At 41.8% G+C, this 23,721-nt stretch overlaps 3 protein-coding genes across 4 annotated transcripts in view; 2 read left to right on the forward strand and 1 right to left on the reverse strand.

Moving 5' to 3' along the window:
• The window catches only part of zmiz2 (zinc finger, MIZ-type containing 2), a 43,843-nt gene extending 40,643 nt beyond the window's left edge, over positions 1-3,200 (forward strand). For both annotated transcript variants that reach the window (XM_084056200.1, XM_084056201.1), the window contains exon 21: positions 64-3,200. In XM_084056200.1, the coding sequence (XP_083912326.1) occupies positions 64-171 (108 nt within the window). In that variant the 3' untranslated portion in view covers positions 172-3,200. The remainder of the gene's footprint in view (positions 1-63) is intronic.
• Positions 3,201-5,328: 2,128 nt separating this feature from the next.
• On the forward strand, positions 5,329-10,600 carry ppiaa (peptidylprolyl isomerase Aa (cyclophilin A)). The gene is made up of 4 exons (XM_084055648.1): positions 5,329-5,512; positions 8,572-8,691; positions 9,594-9,766; positions 10,205-10,600. Exons 1-4 carry the CDS (start codon positions 5,444-5,446, stop codon positions 10,335-10,337), a joined length of 495 nt encoding a protein of 164 aa, XP_083911774.1. The 5' UTR covers positions 5,329-5,443; the 3' UTR covers positions 10,338-10,600.
• A 3,131-nt stretch (positions 10,601-13,731) lies between these two features.
• LOC311044336 (uncharacterized protein) lies at positions 13,732-19,079 on the reverse strand. Its single transcript, XM_084055836.1, has 4 exons — positions 18,690-19,079; positions 16,555-16,683; positions 16,292-16,433; positions 13,732-15,674 (listed from the first exon to the last, which is right to left on the reverse strand). The coding sequence occupies exons 1-4, from the start codon at positions 18,804-18,806 to the stop codon at positions 15,358-15,360; spliced, it is 705 nt and encodes a 234-aa protein (XP_083911962.1). The 5' UTR covers positions 18,807-19,079; the 3' UTR covers positions 13,732-15,357.
• Positions 19,080-23,721: the final 4,642 nt, after the last annotated feature.

Below are 23,721 nucleotides of genomic sequence, written 5' to 3' on the forward strand. Positions count from 1 at the left end.
ACATAGAGATGATATCTAGTAAATGTTTATTATAATTGTGTGTGTGTGTGTGTGTGTGTGTAGTTGCTTCCAGAGTTGACCAACCCAGATGAGTTGCTGTCGTACCTTGGACCCCCTGATCTCCCTAGCAACAACAACGATGACCTGCTGTCCTTGTTTGAGAACAACTAAATAGACACGCTCACACACACACACACACACACACACACACACACACACACACACACACACACACACACACACACACACACACACACACACACACACACACGAGAAAGAGCCTGCTAACTGATACACATTCATGCACAGACATACGCAAACAATACACACACACACACACACACACACACACACACACACGCCTATATATACACAGTACGGAGAGGAATTTCGACTAATTTTATAGTCGACTAATCTAACCTGACCAACGTCGACTAACCGACTAGTCTAAAAATAGAAAGACTCTGAAAACTAAGTTTTATGCTTGATAAAAGCTATCCAGCAGCTACGGTGTCTAGTGTGCAGCAAAGCTATTCAAGATGTTTCAAAAGGGCCTTATTATATAGTTAATTATTATTATAAGAAAATGTATTTGAAAGATTTTATGATGCACTGATCATGATGACATTTTGGTCAGACAAGACGAGCAGAGAGAGTCCAGACATGATTGATGGAAGATTTTAACATTTTTATGATCTAAATCTCTTCTGGGATCATACCTTAAACGCATGCTTTAAACATGCTTTTAACATTATTTTAAACCTAATGCCGTGAAATAGATTAATTTAGCTCATGTCCTTTTGTTTTTGTGTGATTGTCTTTGTTAGTTTTTCTTTTTTGTTTTGTAAAACATCTCGAAGTCCGTGGAGCTGTCGAGGGCAGTAAATGCTGCCTCTTAAGTAGGGAACAAAAGTACCTCTTGTGCACTGGAAAACAGCATCTTGGGGTGACATTAAGGACTCTCTATTAACATATTACTGTAACAAGCCCATTTATAGAAGATGTGATCAGGCAGTTTGATATTTTAGAACATATGGCCATTTCTTTCAGATGTGCTTGTTACAAAACTGCTCAGCATCGTTCAGAAAAAAAAAACGTGAAATTATAGCAGTTTGTACGATTTAGGTTAACCAACTAGTATTTTTTATTACGGACTAGCAGGACAGTCAACGGTTACTTGACTAGTCGGTTAGTCGTGCACAGACACCTGATATACAAGTGCAAACACACAACACACACACACACACACACACACAACCCAGTGACACACGCACACATACATACACACCCTGTATATGCTTACATACCCACAGAAAAAAAAATCCTACCATGAATTGTGGGTAGAAAAGACTTCCTGTAGAAATATGAACTCTCTGCACCGTCCAAAAATGGGTGTTTCCTGTGACTCACACTCGACCTCCACCTCCTGCCCTGCGCTGGATGGACGGATGGACAGAGAGGGCAAAAACGACAATAATGAGGAAAAAAAGTTTTAAATATGAGAATCTTTGATGTAATGAAGTTGATGGTAACTTTATTTGAATGTTTTTTTTCCTGTTTTTTTTATTATCTCTGAGACAAAAATCTATTTGATCCTTCATCGTCATTCCCTGTCAGAACGACAAACTACCTTTTTGCAGATGTCTGTGTGGGTCGGTTTTTGGATCGGTTGCCAGCAATAACAAAGCATGGGACAAGACACTCTTAAAACCCCTGGTCCTCGGGGACCTCTAGTACTGCTGGTCTTCTAAGTCTCCAACCAGGTGAATGCAAAATACTTCCTGGTAGGATGGAAAACCAGCAGGACTAGGACTGAGGGTAGGATTGAAGAACCCAACTAGATAAGACGGTTTTCGTTCTTTAAGCCCATTGGACCTAGGGAAACGTATTGATGACGGACGACCTCAGCCGCACTCACACATTCACGAGCGGCAACATGCCGGATACGTTGGGGGGGAGAAGGGGGGGACACGGCCATTTCAATTAATTTCCTATGGAAGTCGCATGGTTTTCAAGCGTCCGACACATAGATATAGAAACCTAGGTAGATACCTCATTGGCCTCTGCAGTTCATTGGAGTGTCTTTTCCGGGACTTGTCAGAATCTAGTTGTATAAAAATATCCTGTTATATATTTATACAACTAGATTCTGCCAAGTCCCGGAAAAGACGCGCTGTGATTGGCCAGTAGTCAGGAAGCTTGCCTTCTCCAAAATGGCGCCCGAGATGCAGACGCCTCAGAGTCGGAGGAGGCGTCTACCTTTATATGTCTATAGTCCAACATGCCGCAGGGGAGGGGGAAGGGGAGGAGGGGCAGGACACTTGAAAACCATGTGACTTCCATAGGAAATGAATTGAAATGGCCGCGTCCCCCTGTGTCCCCAAACGTATCCGGCACGTCCCTTGAGTTCTGTCCTTTTCCAAGTATGGTCGCTTGTCTTGGCATCCGGCCTCCAGGGCTTGGTGAGTGATGCTGGTTACAGGGCTTTTGGAGGGTGTGACCGATCGACTGACCGACGACCTAGTTCCACCTCCGCCTTTCGGACCAGTCGTTCTCCACGTGTCCACACATTGCTGACGCAGTCCCTCCAGCTCGATCAAGAATCCTCCTCCGGAAGCATTTATTGATAAATCATTGTCTGCCTTTGTCACTCTCCCCGTCTCAGAGCCGTACTACAGAAGCACAGGCCCTGACTGTCTTGTGAAACAGCCACAGCCCCAAACATTTACGCAATGGGACGCAATGGGATGGAGTTTTTAAAAAGATGAATTTAGGATCAAATCCTGTTGGATAACAGTTATGGGAAATGCTGCGTGTATCTAGCCTGGCAAACCATCCCGGCCGCGGATTTCACATTTCACATGACATTTATTTCACATGGAATGTGAATTCCGCGACCAGGATGGTTTACTAGGCTAGCGTGTATCAGCTGCAGCAGTCAGTGCTGGCCCTCATAACCCTGACCTTTTAGACACCTCAGAAACCACAGCCACTGTAAGTTATTAATGATCATCATCATCATCATCCTCATCCTGAAATTCTATGTTGTACATTGATTGCAGTCCAAACGGTTGTGATGTAATTTTCTCTGTGTCCCGCTGAACAGCTGGGGGCTTTTGAAAAATGTCCATTGTCAATCAGTATGATTCAGTAACAATGATAATAACCTTTTTAATTTAATAAACAGAAGATAAGACAGATGGCGAGAAGGAAAAGTTTGTTCTAGAACTGAGAAAAATTAACTTCACTTGAGTTTGTAATAAATGTTTTATCATGTGTCTGTGGATCCCACCAACAGTAGATAAAGTGTTTTACAGGAAAACTGGTGTCTCACAAAGGAACAAACTTACTGGTAATCACATTGGTTTGAATTGATCACTTTGAATTTGATCCCAGTCTTTCAAACATGAAGTGTTAAGATACACTGCAAAATAATAAAGACATTTATAAAACGGCAAGCCTCACTGAGGGATGCTGTTGGGAACGTCAGCATACAGGATTTCAATGATTAATAATGTTTACATGACTGATGGTTATTTTTTGATTGATTAATGTATTAGTCAGAAATGTAAACAACACATGTGGTACAGTCAGACATTTATGCTAAAAGGATAACACAAAAATGTCCTGGGGACTTGTTTCTATTGTGTTCCTATGTTGTATTCAATTCATCAACAGCATAAACATAACACAATAATACACATCAACATATACTTGAATATTGAATAACATATAGGTGTATAACCACTAAGATGGTTCTCATAAGAACATATGTTTTTGACTCGTTTGGTTTATAGAGACCTACTTATAGCTATAAGGTTTATAATCACTAACCTAGTTTGTAAAATGTGAATGTATTATTGTGACGGGCTGTTCAGGAATTCATTCAAATCAGCACAAAGCAATGTGATAGAAAGGAATGTCACAACACCTGCTGAAGGCTTAATCAACCACACCCAAAACACAAAACAAACTCTCTCACACACACACACACACACACACACACACACACACATACACACACACACACACACACACACACACTCTTGCTTGATCCAACTTGCCCTTGCTTTGCACCATATCAAAGCACCAACTTACAGTAGGCCTGTACAGTATGGGCTACATTGGGCTTACTATATCATAATGGCAATACCAATCATAGTCTGACATAGATGGATGGGTTTACTGTCCTCAGAGAGAAGTTCTGTAAATATTCAAGTTAATACATAAACCATATTTAGGTTCATGCTTTTACTAAGTTAAGAGTTATATATTCAAAACAAAAAATACGCCTGGCTGGTTATACATGTATTCATGGTTCGTGTGTGGATAAATATGAACTGAACATTCTGTACTTTTCTATCAAATAATTCTCTTTCGAGGGAAACTTTTCCTCTCTGTTCTCTTCTCACTGCGGACACATGGACCGCGCCCTGATTGCGGCGCGCGATGCGGAATTGCCTCATTTCCCGCCCGCGCGCGCTGTTTGGAAGACACAGCTGTCAATTAACCATGGCGCGCGCTGTTTCGGGCACGACTGAGCTCGGGTTCACCTCGCTTGGTGCGCCGAGCGGGCGGTGCCTGCCGTGGCACGGCGGTATGCTGTGTGTGCTGTTGAGTAAATTTAAGTACATTTACCCACTAGTACTGAGTACAAAGAATTGTACTGAGTCAGTCAAATATTGAGATACTTTTACTTCTTGAGTATTTCCATTTTTTCTACACTCCAGTGCATCTCACAGAGGCAAATTAGTGTTTTTTACTTTATTATTTGACATCTATAGTTAACTAGTTACTTACAAGTATTGGCATAAAAGAAACACACTTTAACGACTCTAGCCCTATTTTATACTTTTATTTCATCATTATAGCTGAGTTCAAAACTTATTTTCACAACAAATATATGTTTTTGGTAGGCTTACTTTTACTTTGCTACTTTAAGTATATTTTGATACCAATACTTGTGTACTTTTTCTCAGGTAACATTTTTAATACAGGACTTTTGTTTCTAAGAGCATTTTTATATTGTGATAGTACTTTTACTTGAGTAAAAAAAAAAATCTGGATAGGCAACTTTAAATGTCCCGTGGTAGGTAGCCCCCGCCCGGCCCTACAACACCACGCGGGCACAGGACCAGGACGTGTCTCAGACCAAACCCACCCTCATAGGGGGCATGTCTGGCGTCAGAGGGGGGGGAGCAGTCCGCTGCAGCGGCCGGCGATTCGCCCGGGCCCCGCGTCAATCAGACGCCCCTGCGCTCTAGTGCGCTGCCATTCGCCCTGCCCTCGCTCGGACACCGCCCACCGGCGTGTTATATAAAATCGATCGACGCTCCACCATCTTTTTCGGTTCCCTGTGGTCAAAGGTGTTTCGTCTGCTCGCCGGAAAACGCGTCCCAAACCAACAAACCTCCATCCACACACACACCACCAGACGAACAACATGGCCCTACCCAGAGTGTTCTTCGACATCAGCGCCGGCAGCCAGCCCGTGGGCCGCATCATCATGGAGGTAAGAGCCGGTAGAGGGGGTTAGGGTAGTGTGGATGTATGGTGGCGGTGGAACAAGGCGTTCACACTGCCTGTAGCCGCCGGTTAGTTCGCCTTTTTTTAAGCTAACCGTTAGTTTTCCTGTCTAATATAAAACCGCTGCATTGCATGATTGAACCTCATTTGGTTCGGTGCTTTTTTATTATATGTAACTTTGTACAGTTTTTAATACCATAATGCGTGTTCTGAGTCCACGACTGTGTCGTGTCGCCTTGTTTTTAACGGTTTTTTTCCGTTAGCTGTGATGCTAGCTGTCACGAGCCGCCTGTCGTGTCTCTTTGAAAGAAGGAACCAACCAACCAACCACGTGCGCGTCGCTCGTGTGTTTGTCGCTTGCCGACAAGTGAAGGGAGGCGACGCGTCGCAAACGTTTGTTCGCTTCCATTGTCCAGCTTGTATTACTATGTTTTATACAAATTAATGTTTTGTTTTTTTATAACGGGTTAACTGGACTTTGGTTGTGAATGAATGGACTTCAGGGACGCGCATGAAGGCGCGTGCAGGCCGCGCTTTTGTTGCATTGTGTGTCTCGCGACACGGCCTGGGGGGGGGGGGGGGGGGCTCGAGTGCAACCGTCAGAGGAAAACTACTCGCTGAAATTACTCTTTTAAATGTTGTTTTAAAATCATTTAAAAGGCCGCTTTTTCACGTCTTCCTTGTGCAAGCCATGACTGTCATTTAAGGTGTTAGTTAAGCAGTATGTTAGCCAACGTTGTGCCGGGTTGTGTTACTCCTAATGGAAACGGGAGGGGAGGAGAACCGATGGTCTGGAAGGTTCCATGAGGAGGAAGGGAAGGGTGGAGGAGGTGGAGGGTTTTCACTTGACTTTTTCTGCAGAGAAGCGAGAAGTGCAGATTGTGCTAATGCTAACGTGCTAAATTCGCACGCAACGTATCGTTGAATTGACGGCAGCGCCTCTTCATTGCATAAGAGATGCGCCCTAGTATCTAAACTGGCATATGTCGGTTCCTTCCGCCCTGTCACTTGATTATACTTGGGCGCACCTTTTCTTTAGTGTTTTTATTCTGACGGGATGTCGCATATCCATGAAAAATATACATATTGATGCAATGTAAATACAAAGATGCTAATTTACATCCGCAGGCCCCATTCAAAAACATAATGATAAGCAGCCAAGAGTACCTTATTACAGTACTTAACACATGGGAAAACGAAAGTATAACTGTACATGCAATAAGACGTATACTACTTCAGCCTTAAACTGAGCTGACTGGTAGGGTTAGCGTGATGGCAGGGAGGTCCAGCCATTTTGTCGATACCCGGGCATGGGATTCACTGCGGTACTAAATGAATGTGAGGCTTTTTCTATTCTCACGTGTGTGACGTTGGTTAATTTATGGGACGTATTGGCTCAGCAAAAAAAAAACGCACACATTCCTGGTGGTACAGCGTGTACGGACAACACACACATTAAAGCCTAACCACCACCACCAGGAAATCAATCGCACTGCGGATGTAGGAGGTAATCAGAGCTGCGTGGCTTTTTTATGAGTAGTGAATTCTAGGAGTGTCATAGTAGCCCCTTTTTAAAGCCAGTGATTCTCAACCTTGTCAGGCCGCGACCCACCAAAAATCTAATTTGAACAGGGGACCCCCACCCACCATGACAAGCACTTAGAATTGTAGGAGTAAAGGCCTTTAGTTGAGGCATTACATTTTGGTTCCACAGATGCATATTTTTGCCTCCATCTTATATTATTTGGCCAATGTTTGACCAGTTTTTATAGCAGTTTAATCTCCTCCTTTTTACAGTCTTGTTTTAGTTGTCGTTTCATTTAGATAAGACAGAAGTGTGTATTTGTCTCATTTAGAGAAGACAGACAGAGGTGGTTTTTCATGTGAATGGTGCTCTCTCAGTGGCTGTAAACCTTTTCCTCTGTCTTATATTATTTGGCCAATGTTTGACCAGTTTTATAGTCGTTTGTTTACTTTTGATGCAGTAATGTTTTTTCTTTCTTGGTATTAAAAAGTCCTTCAATTGTCACTTCACTGCCATCTGGGGACCCCCCCTGATGGTCCCGACCCACTGGTTGAGAACCACTGCTCTAAGCCCTGGCTGGGTGTGTGTATCAGTCGGTTGTGGTTTCTCTCTTGGAGTCTCCCTATAGAATTTCATTACTTCATGCTTGTGTGGTGGCGTCACTGCAGTGTGTGTGTGTGTGTGCACACACAGCAGCACGCACACACATCCACCATTCAGTGTTGCATTGAAGCTCTTGAGCATATTGCATTTAATCTCTGCATGTAAAGCATTTCTGTAGACCCCCCCCCCCCCCCTCCCGACTACAATGTTTAGTGAGCTCAGTCACTGAGACACCCCCCCCTCTCCCTTTAAATCATGCTATTCAGTAAACTACATTCAACCTGGCATCCCTATTTTTGGAGATTTTTCTTTACAGGCAAAAATGTTAAGCTTAGAATTTAGATCACAGCATTTCTGCCCATTAGTAAGTTTTTAACTTGTGCATGACAGTCATTGCAACAGCAAGGCCATATGTCAAATTGCACAATTGAGGCATACTTTTTTTTACACAAATTAGTTTAAGGCAACATTTTAAAACTTGAGTCGAAGCGGACCATATGCATTACTGCAATGTTTATTCATCTTGGCCAGCAATAGGCCTGGTACAGGGGGGTGGTGATGGAATATTAAGTAATGTCCCCCCTCAGAGCAAAGTGCAGTGCAACCAGTAACTAATGTTGGCTCAGAGCCATCGAGGGAATGGCAGCCAAATGCTGAACTAGAGTTCACACTGAAGTTCACTATGTGGGGATTAACAACTGTCTCAAGAATGGTAATGAGTTGGATGCTGTAAATTCTTGAAGGAATTGTCTTCAGTGCCATAAGCAAAGTTGAATTGCAGCCTTACTAAAGCTGTGACTCAGGTTTATCTTGTGTATTTTTAATCTAACCAAGTGAATTTGGCGGCATTCATCTTATGTGTCAACAAAAGCTTCTCTTTTTTAAAAAATGGATGTGTTATATTATTATTTTTGCAGCTGCGCTCCGATGTGGTTCCCAGGACAGCTGACAACTTCCGTGCCCTGTGCACCGGGGAGAAGGGCTTCGGCTACAAGGGCTCGATCTTCCACCGTGTCATCCCCCAGTTCATGTGCCAGGTGAGATGAAACGATGTTGTGGTACAGGCGTGTGATTTGTATGTGTGAGAATCATCAGTGTTTGGTTCTTAACCATTAAGACCTGAGGCGATTCTTAAAAATGTTTTCTAAATCCTAACAGTTTTTTGAAAATCAAAACTTTTTTTGAAGATTTTACAAAAATAGCAGATCTACAAGCTCATAGCGCGGCACTGCCAAAAATCTAAAGTGACACAGATGCGTTCCAGGTCTTTATGGTTCTTAACTGTAAACATTCCAGCATAATGCATCTGAATTGTCTGTCCCAGTCTTAAAGCCCAACCTCCAGTATATTTCTTAGTGTTTTACAGCATTTTGTTTTCCATTGCCAACCCATTGTGCTTTACGTAGATTCCAGAGGCACCAGACGATTTTTGCAAAAAACGAAGCACGTTTTGAGAGTATAAAAGATGTTTTCTTTTACAGCCATTTGATTAAAGTGACAACTTGTCGCCACTTGGTTGTGAAGGTGATGTCAAATAGGGGTGTATATCAAGAACACCCTGTAGATGCTATAACATACATTATGTACATTGTGGGCAATGGGCTTTCTTGGCAAGATTGCTAATGCCGTTCAAAAATGTTACCACATGTAAAGGCCAGACCGCACCAATGCAACCAGTTGCAACTACTTGCAACCATTATCCCCAATGGCAGTTGCAAGGAGTTGCATTGGTGTTACAAATGGCATTCTAACAACTACGGTAGACATAACTTGGTTGCTTTTTAACATTGATTCCATGCAGGTCATTGCATATCCAGCCGCAATGTCAAATGTAATGTTTGAAATGGTGTGTGTGTGTGTGTGTGTGTGTGTGTGTGTGTGTGTGTGTGTGTGTGTGTATATAAGAGCACCTGTTAATCTGTCCTGTGTATCCCTGCAGGGTGGCGACTTCACCCACCACAATGGAACCGGAGGCAAGTCCATCTACGGGAGCAAGTTTGCTGACGAGAACTTCAATCTGACTCACACCGGCCCTGGCATCCTGTCAATGGCCAACGCTGGACCAAACACCAACGGATCACAGTTCTTCATCTGTACCGAAAAGACCTCCTGGTGAGTCTAATGTCTAATGTCAACCTGTATGGAACTACTGGGGGGAGGGGTGCAGCACTGCGGGGCTTGTACATCTACCCTTTTTGAAAAATCTTACAGTGTTTGAAAGTTTTAGAATTTTAACACTAAATCCTCTTCTGGTAGTCCCTTGGCTCAAAACATTTTCAGGTGGGGGGGGGGGTCTGCCAAATGCACATCATTTTGGGCATCCTTGGCACAGAAGCTTAAACTACTGATTTAGAAGGCCTTTGTAGAATCTGTCTTGGGTCTTAATGGTTTAAGCCCTTTACACTTTGATAGACAAATCGGGAAATTTGTCAGTGTACAAGCTCAAAACGTGATGCATTGTGAGCTTTTAGATCTGCTATTAAAAAAAAAATCGTTAAGACGTGCCTAAATGGACCCCAGATTGAAAGTGTTGCCCGTTTCGTCCTCCAGGTTGGATGGGAAGCACGTGGTGTTCGGTCAGGTGGTGGAGGGGCTCGATGTGGTGAGGAAGGTCGAGACCTACGGCTCCCAGAGCGGGAAGACAAAGGAAAAGATCACTGTCACCGACTGCGGACAACTCTGAACACGCCCACTTCACCTCGAATCCTGCTAACTCCACCCACCCTACCCTCACTAGCCCCTCCTGCCTTCATTCAACATTCCTGTTCCTGTCTGTTGATTGACCACCCCACCCCCACCTCCATGTTGCTGCATTTGTGACTTTGCCTTATAAGTTTCTTTTGCATTACTTTTTGTTTTTCAAAAAGTCCCGACGGTTTTTTGTTAAGTCAAATAATTAATGATAAAAATAAAAATAAAAGGAATTTGATTCCTTGAAGACTGAAATCTTGTGTTTGTCGTCTTGTCCTCCATAGTTTACTTGTAGACTTGGCTGACATTCTAACAGACATTTTGGTGGCGCTTTAATATAGAATTTAGTTGGTCTAGCTGGCTTAATTTAGACACCATGGCACAACTGTAAGCCACTGATTTATTTTGGCTAGCAACACGTCAAACTAAATGATATAAACTGGGTATTGGTCTGAATGGCATTAATGGTACCACTTCCAAAATGCTGTGTTTTTAAAGTAATTAGCTGATAAAGTAACAAGTTTAGTGTTCATGCCCAACGGTACAGTAGTGTGCAGGAAAGGCTCACTATGTTAAGCCTATAATCTGTGAACAGGAATGCTACACACACTAAAGTCCTTGTAGTGGTGCAAGTAACTCATTAATGTACTGTACTTGAGTAAAATGTAGTTATTTTTACTTCAGTATTAACATTTCAATACTTTACTTCTACCCCACTACATCTCGGAGGAAAATATTGTACTTTTACGCCCATTAGAAAATGTTTAGTTATAGATTGTTACTAAACATAAATTAGCCACTTGCACCCCTATATATGCTGGCTATTTTCAAATGTCAGATCTATAAGCTGAGCATGTAGATCTGCTATTTTCAAAAGATATAATCTTTATTCAGACTGATGCTTTGTGCAATGGGATATGTTGCATAGAGTACTCTAACCTTTGGTACTTTATATTTTGATGCGATTATTTTTACTCTTAATACATTTTGAATACCGGACTTATACTTTAAACAGTATTTCCACATGGTCATACTTTAGTAAGTTAAAAAAATGTGTACTTCCACCACTGGTGTTGGCCCATGGCAGAAGTACCCAAATGACGCCTTCGAGAGACATAAAGGTGACCGCACACACTGGTAGCTAAAGTGCCTATATTTTACTTTGGACACAGAGGAATGAAAACGAACCATTCGGCAGCTCTTCCTCCTTCAGGGTATACAGATTACAAGTCACGCATTAATGTGGTGCCAAAGAAATCATTTGTTAATTCAACCAACCCACTAACAACACAGGTTTTAATGAAACGCATCCCTATGAGAGCAATCAGGAACAGATGCTCCGTCTCATAATCTGCTATTAGCCTGTAATCCTATTTATATAATCTGTCGCATGAGTAGCCAGTCTAGCCACTAAACCAGCAGTATTCTGTGTTTAACCTGCAGTGTTTTCATGGTAACCAAATAAATAACTTAGTTCATACAGAAGACAACAGTTTGTATTGTGAGCTTGAGTCTGCAGGTGAATAGGCCTGCAATTAATATATTGGTAGGTAGACTCCACTCACTGAAAACGGTGTAGATGTATCAGCATTTCCCCTCAAATGTTAATGAGACAAAAGCAGTATTAAAGGGCTAGAACACTTTAGTAAAGGTTTGAGTTGTGTAGTTGCCACTCCAAAGGTGGGCAAGAAATAAATGATTGCTCCATTGATAAGAAATTGATCCTCCAAAATGTGCCCCTCATTGACTTACAATGTAAGGTGGAACAGTTGACAAATGACTCTTTCAGCCCATAAACAAAGCTAATTCAGACTATACTGTACTAGAACATCACTTTCCGGTACTCTTTAAAAAATATATATATGGTAACCACTCAAATATGTATTTTGGGCATGTCATAGATGAATATTTCAAATATGGCAGATCTACAAGCTCACAATGCGTGATGTGATGCATTTCAAATGAAGAATAAAATAGGCTGAAGTGGTCTAATGCATTGGTTCTCAAAGTGGGGTCCGGGGACCCCCAGGGGTCCTTGAGGGAGTTCCAGGGGGTCCCCAGCTAAATGATAGATTAGGAACCAAATGGACCCTTATGGGTCTGTAACTCTGAGAGTTACATTAACATAGATTTTACAATATAAATTGGGGTCCAAGAGATAGAAATGCCATTAAATGGGGGTCTGTAGCCCTAATGCATGTCAAACTGGGGGTCCTTGAAATTAAAATGGTTGAGAATCACTGCTAGAGCCGTAAAAAATCTTCTCTTATGGGGGTCCCTGGCATATCTTTTGAAATGGGGGTCCGCGGGCTAATAAGTGTCAATTTGGGGTCCTTGACATGAAAAAGTTTGAGAACCACTGCTGTAATGCCGTGGAAAACCTTCCAGCTAGTCAGAGGAAGTGGGGAAGCACTGATGTAGTATTCCCACCAGAGGGCGCCAGACTCAACCTTATAACTACAAAGGTCGTCTGTATGATGGAGAATGGTACCAGTGGTGGATAAGTATCATTACCGCTCTGTTGCAAGATAAAGTCTGGTAATCAAAATGTACTTGAGTAAAAGTACAAAAGTAATGGCATCAAAATATACTTCAAGTACCAAAAGTAAATACTCATTATGCAGAATGTCCTGTTTCATGAGGTATCATATGTATAATATTGATTAAAAATCCTTTTAAAATAGCAAATCTACAAGCTCACAACGCGTCACATGAGCTGACCCGTTGTGAGCTTGTAGATTGGAAATACTCAGTTAAGTAAAAATATCTCAAAATTGTACTCAGGTATAGTACTTGAGTAAATGTACTTAGTTACTTTCCACCACTGAATGGTACTAACGTCAACCTGATTACATTTCCTGTGGTTAAGAAGAGACACTCCATACTTTATTACTCTGCTGATGAGAACTGTTGACCGGTGTCTTCAGTAAATAATACATTCGTGTTCATGTTACCTGGGCTGTTGATGTCATTTTCACTCTGCAGGATACCAGTGTTGACAGGTTTTTGAGAGAAATAAATAAGCAACCAGTTCTAGGAAAACAAGGCCAAAAGAAGCAACTAAAAGGTGGAATATTTGGAATGTTTTTAAAACATTCTAAGTAACACAAATCTGGTACAGCCCTCCCCCCTGACACAAAACCCTTTCAGATGGGGGTTAGGGAGGGACAAATACATGAACTTGGGGGTCCATGACATGAAAATATTTGACAACCACTGGTTTTAAATAGTTAAGCAATTACACTTTAGAAACAAGCCCCCCAAAAAACGCAACCCACAACCACCAATATTTACAAGCAACTTTACAGAAAAGGAAGCCCTAAGTCGCTTTGGACATGGCAACACTGGATACCACACAATTTGTGTAATGGATTGCTGTTTAATTGCATCATTACAATGTACAGTTATTAAACAAGTTAGAAAGAATAGAGAGAAAAATACAGGATTTACACAAATATACACAATATGTACAGAGAGGGTTATTGTAGACAAATTAAAACATATTGAAATATGTCATGGCTTTATTTTTCATTGGCTCAAAAGCTTTTTGAGCAGTTAATGCTTGTTTCCCTCTTAAGTGATATAACATTACAATCTCTCATTAGTCCTCCAAAAATGGCAGCTATACTTACAATAAATTAGGCTTTTGTCTGTGGTGGAATTTTGACTTATGAGTTCAACGTCGATACTACACAGATTAAATGTACATTTAATATTAGATTAACAATAGACAATGTTTATTTAAATAGTTTGAACTTATCTAAAAAAATAAAATTAATGGAGTTAGCATAGCACACGTGTCACAGTTATAGGAGGCTAGTTTGGTACACAAGTTGTATAACAGTAGCACCTGGCATGTACACAGTAACACCACCTTGTATGTACATCACAGTAAAACTAAATAATGCATTTAAAATGTCAAATATGTGTTACAGAGTAATTTATTCATGTTACAGGAACTCGCACCCATAACAGCTTACTTACTCAGCTGAACACTAGTTATATTTTAATGTCACGGTACTATCACCTGTTATCGTCACATTAACACGCCTGGTCACAGTAACACGTGCGTTCATTACGGCAAAGCTTAAGTCTAGATCAGAAGACAGATTGTTTAAAGTTACAGTTAAAGCTCGACTATGTAAGATTTCTGGTCTGTGTGTACAAACACACTCCTCCCCCTCCCCCTCTGACAGACATCAAAGTGACGGCTGTCTTTGATGCATGAATTGATTAGAGAGAGCACTAATGAGCACAAAACTAATTTGACCCTTTCATGGCCCAATCAATCAACTCAGTACACAACCCCTTTGAAGTTCAAAGGGATCAATTAAGAGACGGAGGCGTCCCTGCACAGGGATGTCAACATAAACGATGGAACAAAACCAAAAATACAGCCAGAGGGGATGCGTCTTCCCGCAGGGAAACACGCCAGCACAATAGTACAACAGTGGCCGATAAGAGGGAAATGATGGCTTAAATAGTTTTATATATCTATAAATAAAATAGGCTAAAAATTACACAGTTTACCTTACCAACTGAACCACCACCTGTTTTACTCAACGTCCGTTTCTCATGCCACGTGAGACATTTACGCGTCTCTCTCTGGAGGACAACAGCATCAGTTTATGAAACCCGTACCCCCCAGGTCAGTCCACACAGTCACATTGACCAGTCCATCTCTTGCCTGTCCATCCCATCAGCACCATAGATATAGAAACCTAGATACCTCATTGGCCCGCTGCAGTTCATTGGAGCGACCTGTATCGCGGCCGCCATATTAGAGGGGGCACGCTTCTTGACTCCTGGCCAATCACAGCACGTCTTTTACGGGACTTGTCAGAATCTAGTTGTATAAAAATATATACATTTCTATACAACTAGATTCTGACAAGTCTCGGAAAAGACGCGCTGTGATTGGCCAATAGTCAGGAAGCGTGCCCCTTTAATATGGCGGCCGTGATACAGACGCCCCAGAGGCGGAGGAGGCGTCTACCTTTATATGTCTATGATCAGCACTGTCCTCCTCCCCTCTCCCCCTCCGTCCTCCTCTTCTTCCCAGAGTGCCTGGTTTTCCTCTGCCGCTGCCGGGGCGTGCACACCCCTTGGCCCTTGGCCTTGCCGAGCTCCGCCCGGCTGGTGGAGCTGCAGGTGAGTCCCTGTGCGCAGTCGCAGCGCTCCAGGTTGCGTCTGAGCTTGGATCGGCCTCTGAGCAGACAGGCGTCTCCCTCCGTGGGGATCTTCTGGCAGCGCTTGCCGGTCAGGTAGCGAACGCAGCACAGGCCGACGTCACAGTCGCCCGAACGCACGCAGCTGGCCATCTCTTGAGCTGCACGGCACACAGACAGAAATCATCAGTGTTATTGGATATATAGAAGATAGTGTGGAAGAACCTTTTTAGGCCTTTGGAGAGTCCTAGACCACTGTTTCCCACTTTTTTATGGGTCGCGAGTAAATATCCCCCTTTTTTCATTTCCTACATAAATGAATAAATATATAATATATATATATAATTTAAAAAGATTTTAAAAAGTAAAAAAAAAACATTCATCAATTAAAAACAATTCCACCAAGCATTTCATAAATAGAATAAAAAAAATAAGCTCACAACATGGCGCAAAGCAACGCTTGTAGATCTGCTATTTTCACTAGTTTGGGTCCCGGGCAAACATCTAATTTCTCTTTTGGGTCTTGAGCTAAACCACCGTTTGGGAACTACTGTCCTCGACCACCAAGTACCGATGTTTTGACCGTCATTTTGTCAAAATGCAATATAAATTCTGATCGACCGATATCATAAAAAGGTAATATATCGGCTAAACCGATATATCAGTCTTGCTCTAAAGAAAATAACCTACTACGCCACTCAATAGGTGGTAGGTTACCAGTAGCTATCAGTACAGGTAAACAATCCTTTCTCTCTGTAAATCAGTTTGGTTTACCCACCTTTTGTCCTGTTGCCCTCGGCAACATCCTCTGTCAGCCTGTCTCTCTCTCCATCTGTCTGTCTGTCTCTGTGTCGCTGTCTGTCTGTGTGTCTGTCCTGTGATGACCCTCTTCTCTGGGCCCGGTTACTGCATCCATCCCTCTGATAGATAAATACCATAGATACAATAGGTAAATCCATAGATAGATACTGATAATATAGATATGGATAGATAGATAGATAGATAGATAGATAGATAGATAGATAGATCTATCATACTGACCACGTTGCTACAGTCAGGTGTGCTGCAGGGCGCTGAACGTCTGTTAGAGTTTTCTTCAGTCCTTCGCCGTGCGTTCACAGAGCTACGCACCACGCCCCCGTCCAATACCGCCTCACCGTGGGAGGGAGTCTGTTGACAGAAACATGACGTTAATATCTGTTTAAAGTTTACAATAGAGATCATGTCCACACTCACGTGGGTATTTTTTTAAAACATAGCTTTTCATATGTTTGTCCAGTGTCCACACGCCACATGTTCCCTGAAAACAACATTTTTTGAGAACTCTGGCCACAGTGAAGATGTTTCGATTGACTCACACTTTTGATTTGAAGATTTGGAAAGACTCCAACATTTGAAAATATGAAGGATCGTCAGTGTACAAACAAAAAGCTTTGAGTTTTTCTTAAATGTAATAGCCCCATCCCAATATAGAATGTATATATTGTACACAATACTGTATATTACATGCATATCTACATACAGGTACTTAGAGGAAAAATAGGAGCTTTGTATGTTGTTGTTATTGCTGTTTTTGCCACTGTACATTTGCAAATTTGTCCTCTGTATTTAGCCATCCTAACTATTAGGAGCAGTGGGGGAAGTTAGTGGTTAAGTCTTGCTCAGGGACACTTTTTCTAGATTTATCGTTTAATACAGTAGATAGAGATAGAGAAACAATGATCGAACAGCGTACAGTAGCATAAACAAAATACCAGAAAACAGAGAAAGAAGAAAGGAAATACAATAAATGAATAAAGGACATAAAATGACAGAATAAATACTTGGATTTATAAGTACATTTTAGGACACTCTTCTAGTGAGATATAAAATAATGATAAAAAATAATTTTCTCAAGCTTTAGGTAACTGATGTACTACCATGACAACTGAGTTTCCCCTGTGGGATCAACAACGGTCTATTTATCTATTCTAATCTAGAACATCACAGCCTCCATCCAGGAAGATGCTAGCGAGAGCATGCTGTATAGCAGTTCTCCAACTTTCTAGTGCCAAGGACCCCCAAATCGATGTATATATTTGACCACGGACCCTCCACCTGAAAGCCTTTTGTGCCAGGGACCTCCAGAAGCAAAGATTTTAGTTTAAAATGTTCGCTTTAAAATATTATATTCAAAGATTTGCACACATTTTCACGTTTTTCAAAAATAGCAGATCTACAAGCTACGAACTTGTATACCTGCTATTTTTGAATAGCCAAAGTATAATATATGCTCAAAGTGGTTAAAATGATTGTAACGCTATATTCACATATTTTTGCTATGGACCCTCTGGATTTAGGAAATAACCAACAAAATAGAGTCAAGTTCATGTTCAGCACAAAACCACACATCAGATATTAGAATAAATAGGCTACAGCCTAATGGACAAAATAATACCAAAATGTAACCTGCTATCCCAGAGAGAGAGAGAGAGAGAGAGAGAGAGAGAGAGATAGTTCAGTGGTTAGAGATAAAGTTTACAGGCCTATTATAATGATTCTATTCAGAATCGTATCCATCCCTTCCAGTAGGATGTAGCGCATGACCCTGAAAACGTTCATTACTTGAGCAATTACTTGGCAGCAACAGAACCTCTGGCATCAGAGAGAGTTATATAAAAGACAAACTCATACATTGACATAACAAGATATTATCTTTAGCCTCATAGCATAACTGCCATATTTTTAAGGTTTTCAGAAAAGAAGAAATCACTATCTGCCTAGGTCATCAAGTTGACTTAGGCAATCGTGAGGAAAAAAACAACACATTTTACCTAAGTCATGTTCATCATCTGCCTTTATTTATATCTGCCTATAACACTGCTGATTCACCCTGCCTTATTGCCCTTGTCCTCAGCCTATCAGAGTGCTTGTTACATTCAAAAATGTCTGCCTAAGTCAAAACGTTGACTTACAAATGACTTATGCAGAAGTGATTTTGGAATGTAACAAGCATTCTGGCTGAGGACATAGGCAACAAAGGCACAATGAAGCAGCAGTGGTAGGTGAGTAGAGTTAAGCAGAAATGTCAATTTGACAAAAACAATTACTAAGGGAATTATGCTATGAGACAATATTTACCCTGTAGAAATCCATCTCAGATCAAAGTTGGAGAGGTATAGGCTATCTGGACTCACCTGTTGCTGCGGTTCCTCCACATCAACTTCCTTGGAGGAGCGGATGACGTTGGACTCCAGACAGGTGATCACACATAGAGAGCAGGCGAGGAGGAGAACTACAGGGGTCCACATCATTAATGATCAATCTGAAAACCTATATAAGGTATCAGATGTAGACTAATACCGTTACGTTCCTTTCCTTAGCGTTTAGTATGTACTTCCAGAATCAACACCTGTTTAATATTTTGTCCTTCTTCCAGAAAAAACAAAACAAAAAACAATTGAGCTATTCTTGTATTTCTAAGAATTTACAAAACAGCTATGACCAATAAATAGGCTCCTATGATAAGATGTTATAAATCCCTATTCATCTATTGTGTTTAAATAATAGGTCTATTTGCATCACTGACTGTGTGAGAGAGTTACTAGAGGTTTGTGCTCTGGGTCCTCCTCTTATATCTTGCTGCGAGCCTCGCCCACCCACCCAGCCGAGGAGGCTCCCTTAAACCCTCATCATCTAATCTTCATCCACCCGCTGCAACTGACGCTTTGAAAACGTGTGTTTAGAAGGTAAAGAACGGATGTTTTACTGTTGATCAAAGCACCCCACAGAGGAGAGAGAGAGGGAGAGGGAGTGAGGGGAGAGAGACAGAGACGGAGGGACAGACTACTTTGAAACCTATTTATTTCTTTGATAAATAGGAAACAGGTTCTTTCAACCCTAAACCGCATCAATGAGACCTTGGAGGAGCAGCACCGCGGCTTCCTTCCCCGAGGCTCCGGAAGCGTGCGTGCGCGTGTACGTGCCGCTTGTGTGTGTGTGTGTGTGTGTGTGTGTGTGTGTCTTTAGAAGTCAGTCAGGTATGGAGGAGTCTGCCGTTTGATATGAAAAACCACTAATGATTGTCACTCATCCAAAGTAGGAACCGCTATTAAAGTTTTAAAGCCCCTTTAAGATGCAAGTCATGTCAGATTAGACAGACAGCCAGTCAAACAGACATCTAACAAGACGTGTCAGACAGACAGACAGACAGACAGACAGACAGACAGACAGACAGACAGACAACAGTTGGTAAACAGTTACACTGTTTAGTTACACTGTTTAGTTAACTGGTAAACAGTCAGCATGGTTGGGAAGTAACTGATTACATGTGCGTAGGCCAAGTTAGACGTTATACAATGAAATAATTACAATTCAAAATATAGCCGCAAGCAGGGGTGGTCTTAGTGAACCAGCAAACAAATGGACCATTCGCTAAGCGCTGCCCTCCTCCACTCTACCCCCCATACTCGGACAAAACAGCACTGGTTTGACAGCTCGCTCATTGATGGAATGTTTAAAAAATCGATTTATAAAGCACATTTACAGCAATCGAAATTGACCAAAGTGCTGTACAGGGTTAGACAAAAAACATCAACAGGAAAGTATGCAAGTGTAACAACAACAAAGTCACACATCACATACAACAAGCAGATCAAGACATAAACTTAAGTGTGATTAAAAGCTAAAGAATAAAAGTGTGTTTTAAGAAGGGATTTAAAAAGCCTCAGTAGAATTAGCACTTCTAATATAGAAGGGCAGCTGGCTGTTCCAAAGCCTAGGAGCGGCAGCAGCAAAGGCGCGGTCTATCTATTCTGAAATTGACAGGGAGCCAGTGCAGAGCAGCTAAAATTGGGGTTTTGTGCTCTCGCTTGTTTGTGCCAGTGAGGAGGCGGGCAGCCGCGTTTTCCACCAGCTGCAGGCGCCTGAGTGAGGACTGGTTAATACCGGAGTATAGGGAGTTGCAATAATCCAGTCTGGGAGATAAAAAAACATGGATTGCCATCTCCAGCTGCTTAGGTGGGAGATAGGGTTTAACCATGGCTAACAGTCGCAATTGAAAGAAACTGCTTTTAAAACGGAGCTTATATGTTGGTTGAAGGTGAAGGTACTGTCAAAGGTGACGCCAAGGGTTTTGACGGAGGAACAGATGTTTGAGCTGAGGGAACCCAGGGTATTATTGGTGGATGGAGCAGTGTCATGGCCAAAAAACATAACTTCTATTTTATTTTTGTTGAGGTTTAAGAAGTGTGTGTCCATCCAGATTTTAAAGTCGTCCAAACAGTCCTGTAGGCGTTGAAGTGAGTTATGGGCATTGGTAATGAGGGCAAGGTAGATTTGGACATCGTCGGCGTAGCAATGGAAATTAATATTGCATTCGGTGAAAATTGACCCTAGTGGCAACATGTATAAAAGAAACAGAATGGGGCCAAGGATAGAGTCTTGGGGGACCCCAGACATGAGGGGGGCCGAGGGAGATGAAAAATCATCTAGTTGGACAGAAAAACTAACAGGGCAGTGCCGGAGATACCTACATGATGTTCTAGTTGTGATAATAAAATGTCATGATTTACAGTGTCAAATGCCGATCCAGGAGGATCAGGACTGAGGAGCTACCAGAATCAGCAGTTAAAAGCAAATCATTAAAAACTCTGAGCAGATTAAGTTCATGTGGCCAGGTTTGAAGCCAGACTGAAACTTTTCATGTAGGCCGTTTGTGAGTAGGAATGACTGTAGCTGGGTGTAAATAACTCTCTCCAAGGCTTTGGAGAGAAATGGAAGTTGAGAGATGGGCCTCAAGATTCTTCTTTTTTTAGGATGGGATGGACAACCGCATGTTTCAGGGCGGCAGGGACACAACCATGGAGAAGGGAGGAATTAATTATCAGTAACACACTTGGGCCAACAGCATCAAAGACTTCCTTAAAAAGCTGACATGGAATGCAGTCAGTTTGTAGGCCTCAGGTGCATGACCACATCGGTGAGTGTGGATAAAGAAACCGGTTCAAAATGTATGAGAGTGGCAGTGACAGGGCACAGGGGAATGGGAGGGTTTAGGGCAGTGAGAGAAAGCACTGACCGAAGATCAGCGATACGATCAATAACAAATCTTTAAAGTGTCTCTTTCGCGGCCGGTCCATTGTATGAAGCCTCCAGGCAAAGGGGCGGAAATGTATCAAACTTTTTCATGGTCAGATATATACTGTTTTTTTTTTTTTATTATTGGGGTGGGAAGTAAGCGATTGTGAAAATAAGGTAGAATATGCACATCCCCACAGTTTCTTTAAACACAGTGCTGGAACCAAAAATGATCAAGTGAAGGAAAAGGGAATGTCCGCACACATTAGGCTGCTCTCCCGTCTTTTTAAATATTTCAACCAAAAGTGAACAACGTTTCGTCTGTACAGTCAGTGATTTTTTTTGCGGACTGGATCCGGGTCCGGATCCGGATCTTAAAATCAACATTGCTGTACATTTACACAGGTGTTGTCAATGATGTTTACTCATGTGTTTTAATCATGTACAGTTAATTTGCACAACCAGCCTGTTGAACCAGTCCAGTTCAACAGGCTGCCCACGGCAATCTTAATTTATTGTTTTCAGGTTGATGAACCCCAGTGTGTCATTTTAGTTTAGTTTGCCTCCAGTAAAGACCACTGTGCAAGTGTGTGTCATTCCTGATAAGTAAGTACTTTATGTTGTGTGTTTTGTGCTTCTGTTCTTTAGTAATTCTGTTTTGTGTCATTGTTTATGTGTTAATTTGTTAGTTTTGTACAGTGTTGCTTTTTATGATTGTGAACAGGTGTGTTTGTTGTGTTCGTTTTGTATTTCAGACCATACCGTCACTAAGAGTCAGTAAAGTCGAAGTCAAGTACAGTAGTCAACTGTACCAAGGTGGTCCTGTGTATTTGTTCTGACCGACAATCGGGGGCGAGTGCCAAATATCACCCACCTACAGTCCTTTCATCTACAGTAAGTTCAACTCTCAGCTAAGTCATTGAGGAGGAGCATATTTTGTCAATACAGCAATTATTTTTGATTTCTTTCCCACCTTTGGAGTTACATCATGGCTAACTTACTACACAACCCAAACCTTCTATCAAAGTGTCCTAGCCCTTTAAAGTAGGGTAGGGTAGGTTCTGGCACACTCTTCACGAGTGGAGGGTTTGTGTGTGTGTGTGTGTGTGTGTGTGTGTGTGTGTGTGTGTGTGTGTGTGTGTGTGTGTGTGTGTGTGTGTGTGTGTGTGTGTGTGTGTGTGGGGAGGGTAATCCAAATGTAGCTTTGCTTTGGGGCCTCATAATTGCTTGTACGTGAGCTTTTTTCACTACGAATACAGGTGTGAGTTGTACGAATGCAGGTGTGAGTTGACATTTTGACTTGCCTCGGGCACCAAAAGGTTTTCAAGCCAGTGCTTTGTTTAGGCCACTTTCCTTTTGCTTCTTCAAAGGGTCAAAGGTCAGGGAAAAGACTTCAGGGTGGGTAAGCGACACCGTTGTGCGATGGGATTATAAATTAAGCTTTAGAAAGTGTTATTTCCCTCTGGGGATCAGTAAAGGAAAGGTACAGTGAAGGTAGACAGGAATGCCTACTCTGTTGGTTTTGATTTGGTACCGTGTTTGATATCAAAAGATGACAATTTATATAGGACCACGATGGAAACAAGTCAACAGGACATTTTTTTTGTGTTATCTTTATACTCGTGCTGTTTACATTTAATTTTAAAGTATTCAATCAATCCATCAATCAATCAAACAACCATTATGACCGATTGACAGTAAACAACGTCTTTGGGTGGTCCTGTCATTATGTGCTGTACTGAGAAATTGCCTGATTTTATATTCAGAATTAAATAATTACAAAAATATCATGTAATTTAGTTACATTACTTAAATAATCAAAATGATTGTATTTAGCGGTATTCAATAATCCTTAACACAGTGTATTTCAAAAGAAACGTTTCCAACCCCGCCAATTAGTCAACCTGTCAGTGAACCTGTAAACCAGTACACCTCATAGCGCGGCACTCTGTGCTAATTGGTTCATTCAATTAATTTGACATGAATTGGTCTTAAAGGTGTCACAGTTCAAATACTGCTCCACAAACAATGACTGGTACACTAAACAATCCTCTGCTGGCAGTGAATGGAAGACCATTCAAGTCTATATAGTCACCGATCGGTCAGTAAATCAGATGTTCAGTCGCTCTGTGTGTGTGTGTGTGTGTGTGT

The sequence above is a fragment of the Gymnoscopelus microlampas genome (assembly GCF_963454915.1).
Source record: "Gymnoscopelus microlampas genome assembly, chromosome: 4".
NCBI lineage: Eukaryota > Metazoa > Chordata > Actinopteri > Myctophiformes > Myctophidae > Gymnoscopelus > Gymnoscopelus microlampas.

What these genes read in the sequence shown, in the direction of transcription:
- LOC311044336 (XM_084055836.1), bottom strand. Translation starts at nt 18,806, where the DNA reads ATGATGTGGACCCCTGTAGTTCTCCTCCTCGCCTGCTCTCTATGTGTG. An exon ending in TGGAGGAACCGCAGCAACAG is followed by an intron (nt 16,684 to 18,689) that starts GTGAGTCCAGAT and finishes TTCTGTCAACAG; the next exon opens with ACTCCCTCCCACGGTGAGGC. An exon ending in CACCTGACTGTAGCAACGTG is followed by an intron (nt 16,434 to 16,554) that starts GTCAGTATGATA and finishes TTTATCTATCAG; the next exon opens with AGGGATGGATGCAGTAACCG.
- ppiaa (XM_084055648.1), top strand. Translation starts at nt 5,444, where the DNA reads ATGGCCCTACCCAGAGTGTTCTTCGACATCAGCGCCGGCAGCCAGCCC. An exon ending in TCCCCCAGTTCATGTGCCAG is followed by an intron (nt 8,692 to 9,593) that starts GTGAGATGAAAC and finishes GTATCCCTGCAG; the next exon opens with GGTGGCGACTTCACCCACCA. An exon ending in TGTACCGAAAAGACCTCCTG is followed by an intron (nt 9,767 to 10,204) that starts GTGAGTCTAATG and finishes TTCGTCCTCCAG; the next exon opens with GTTGGATGGGAAGCACGTGG.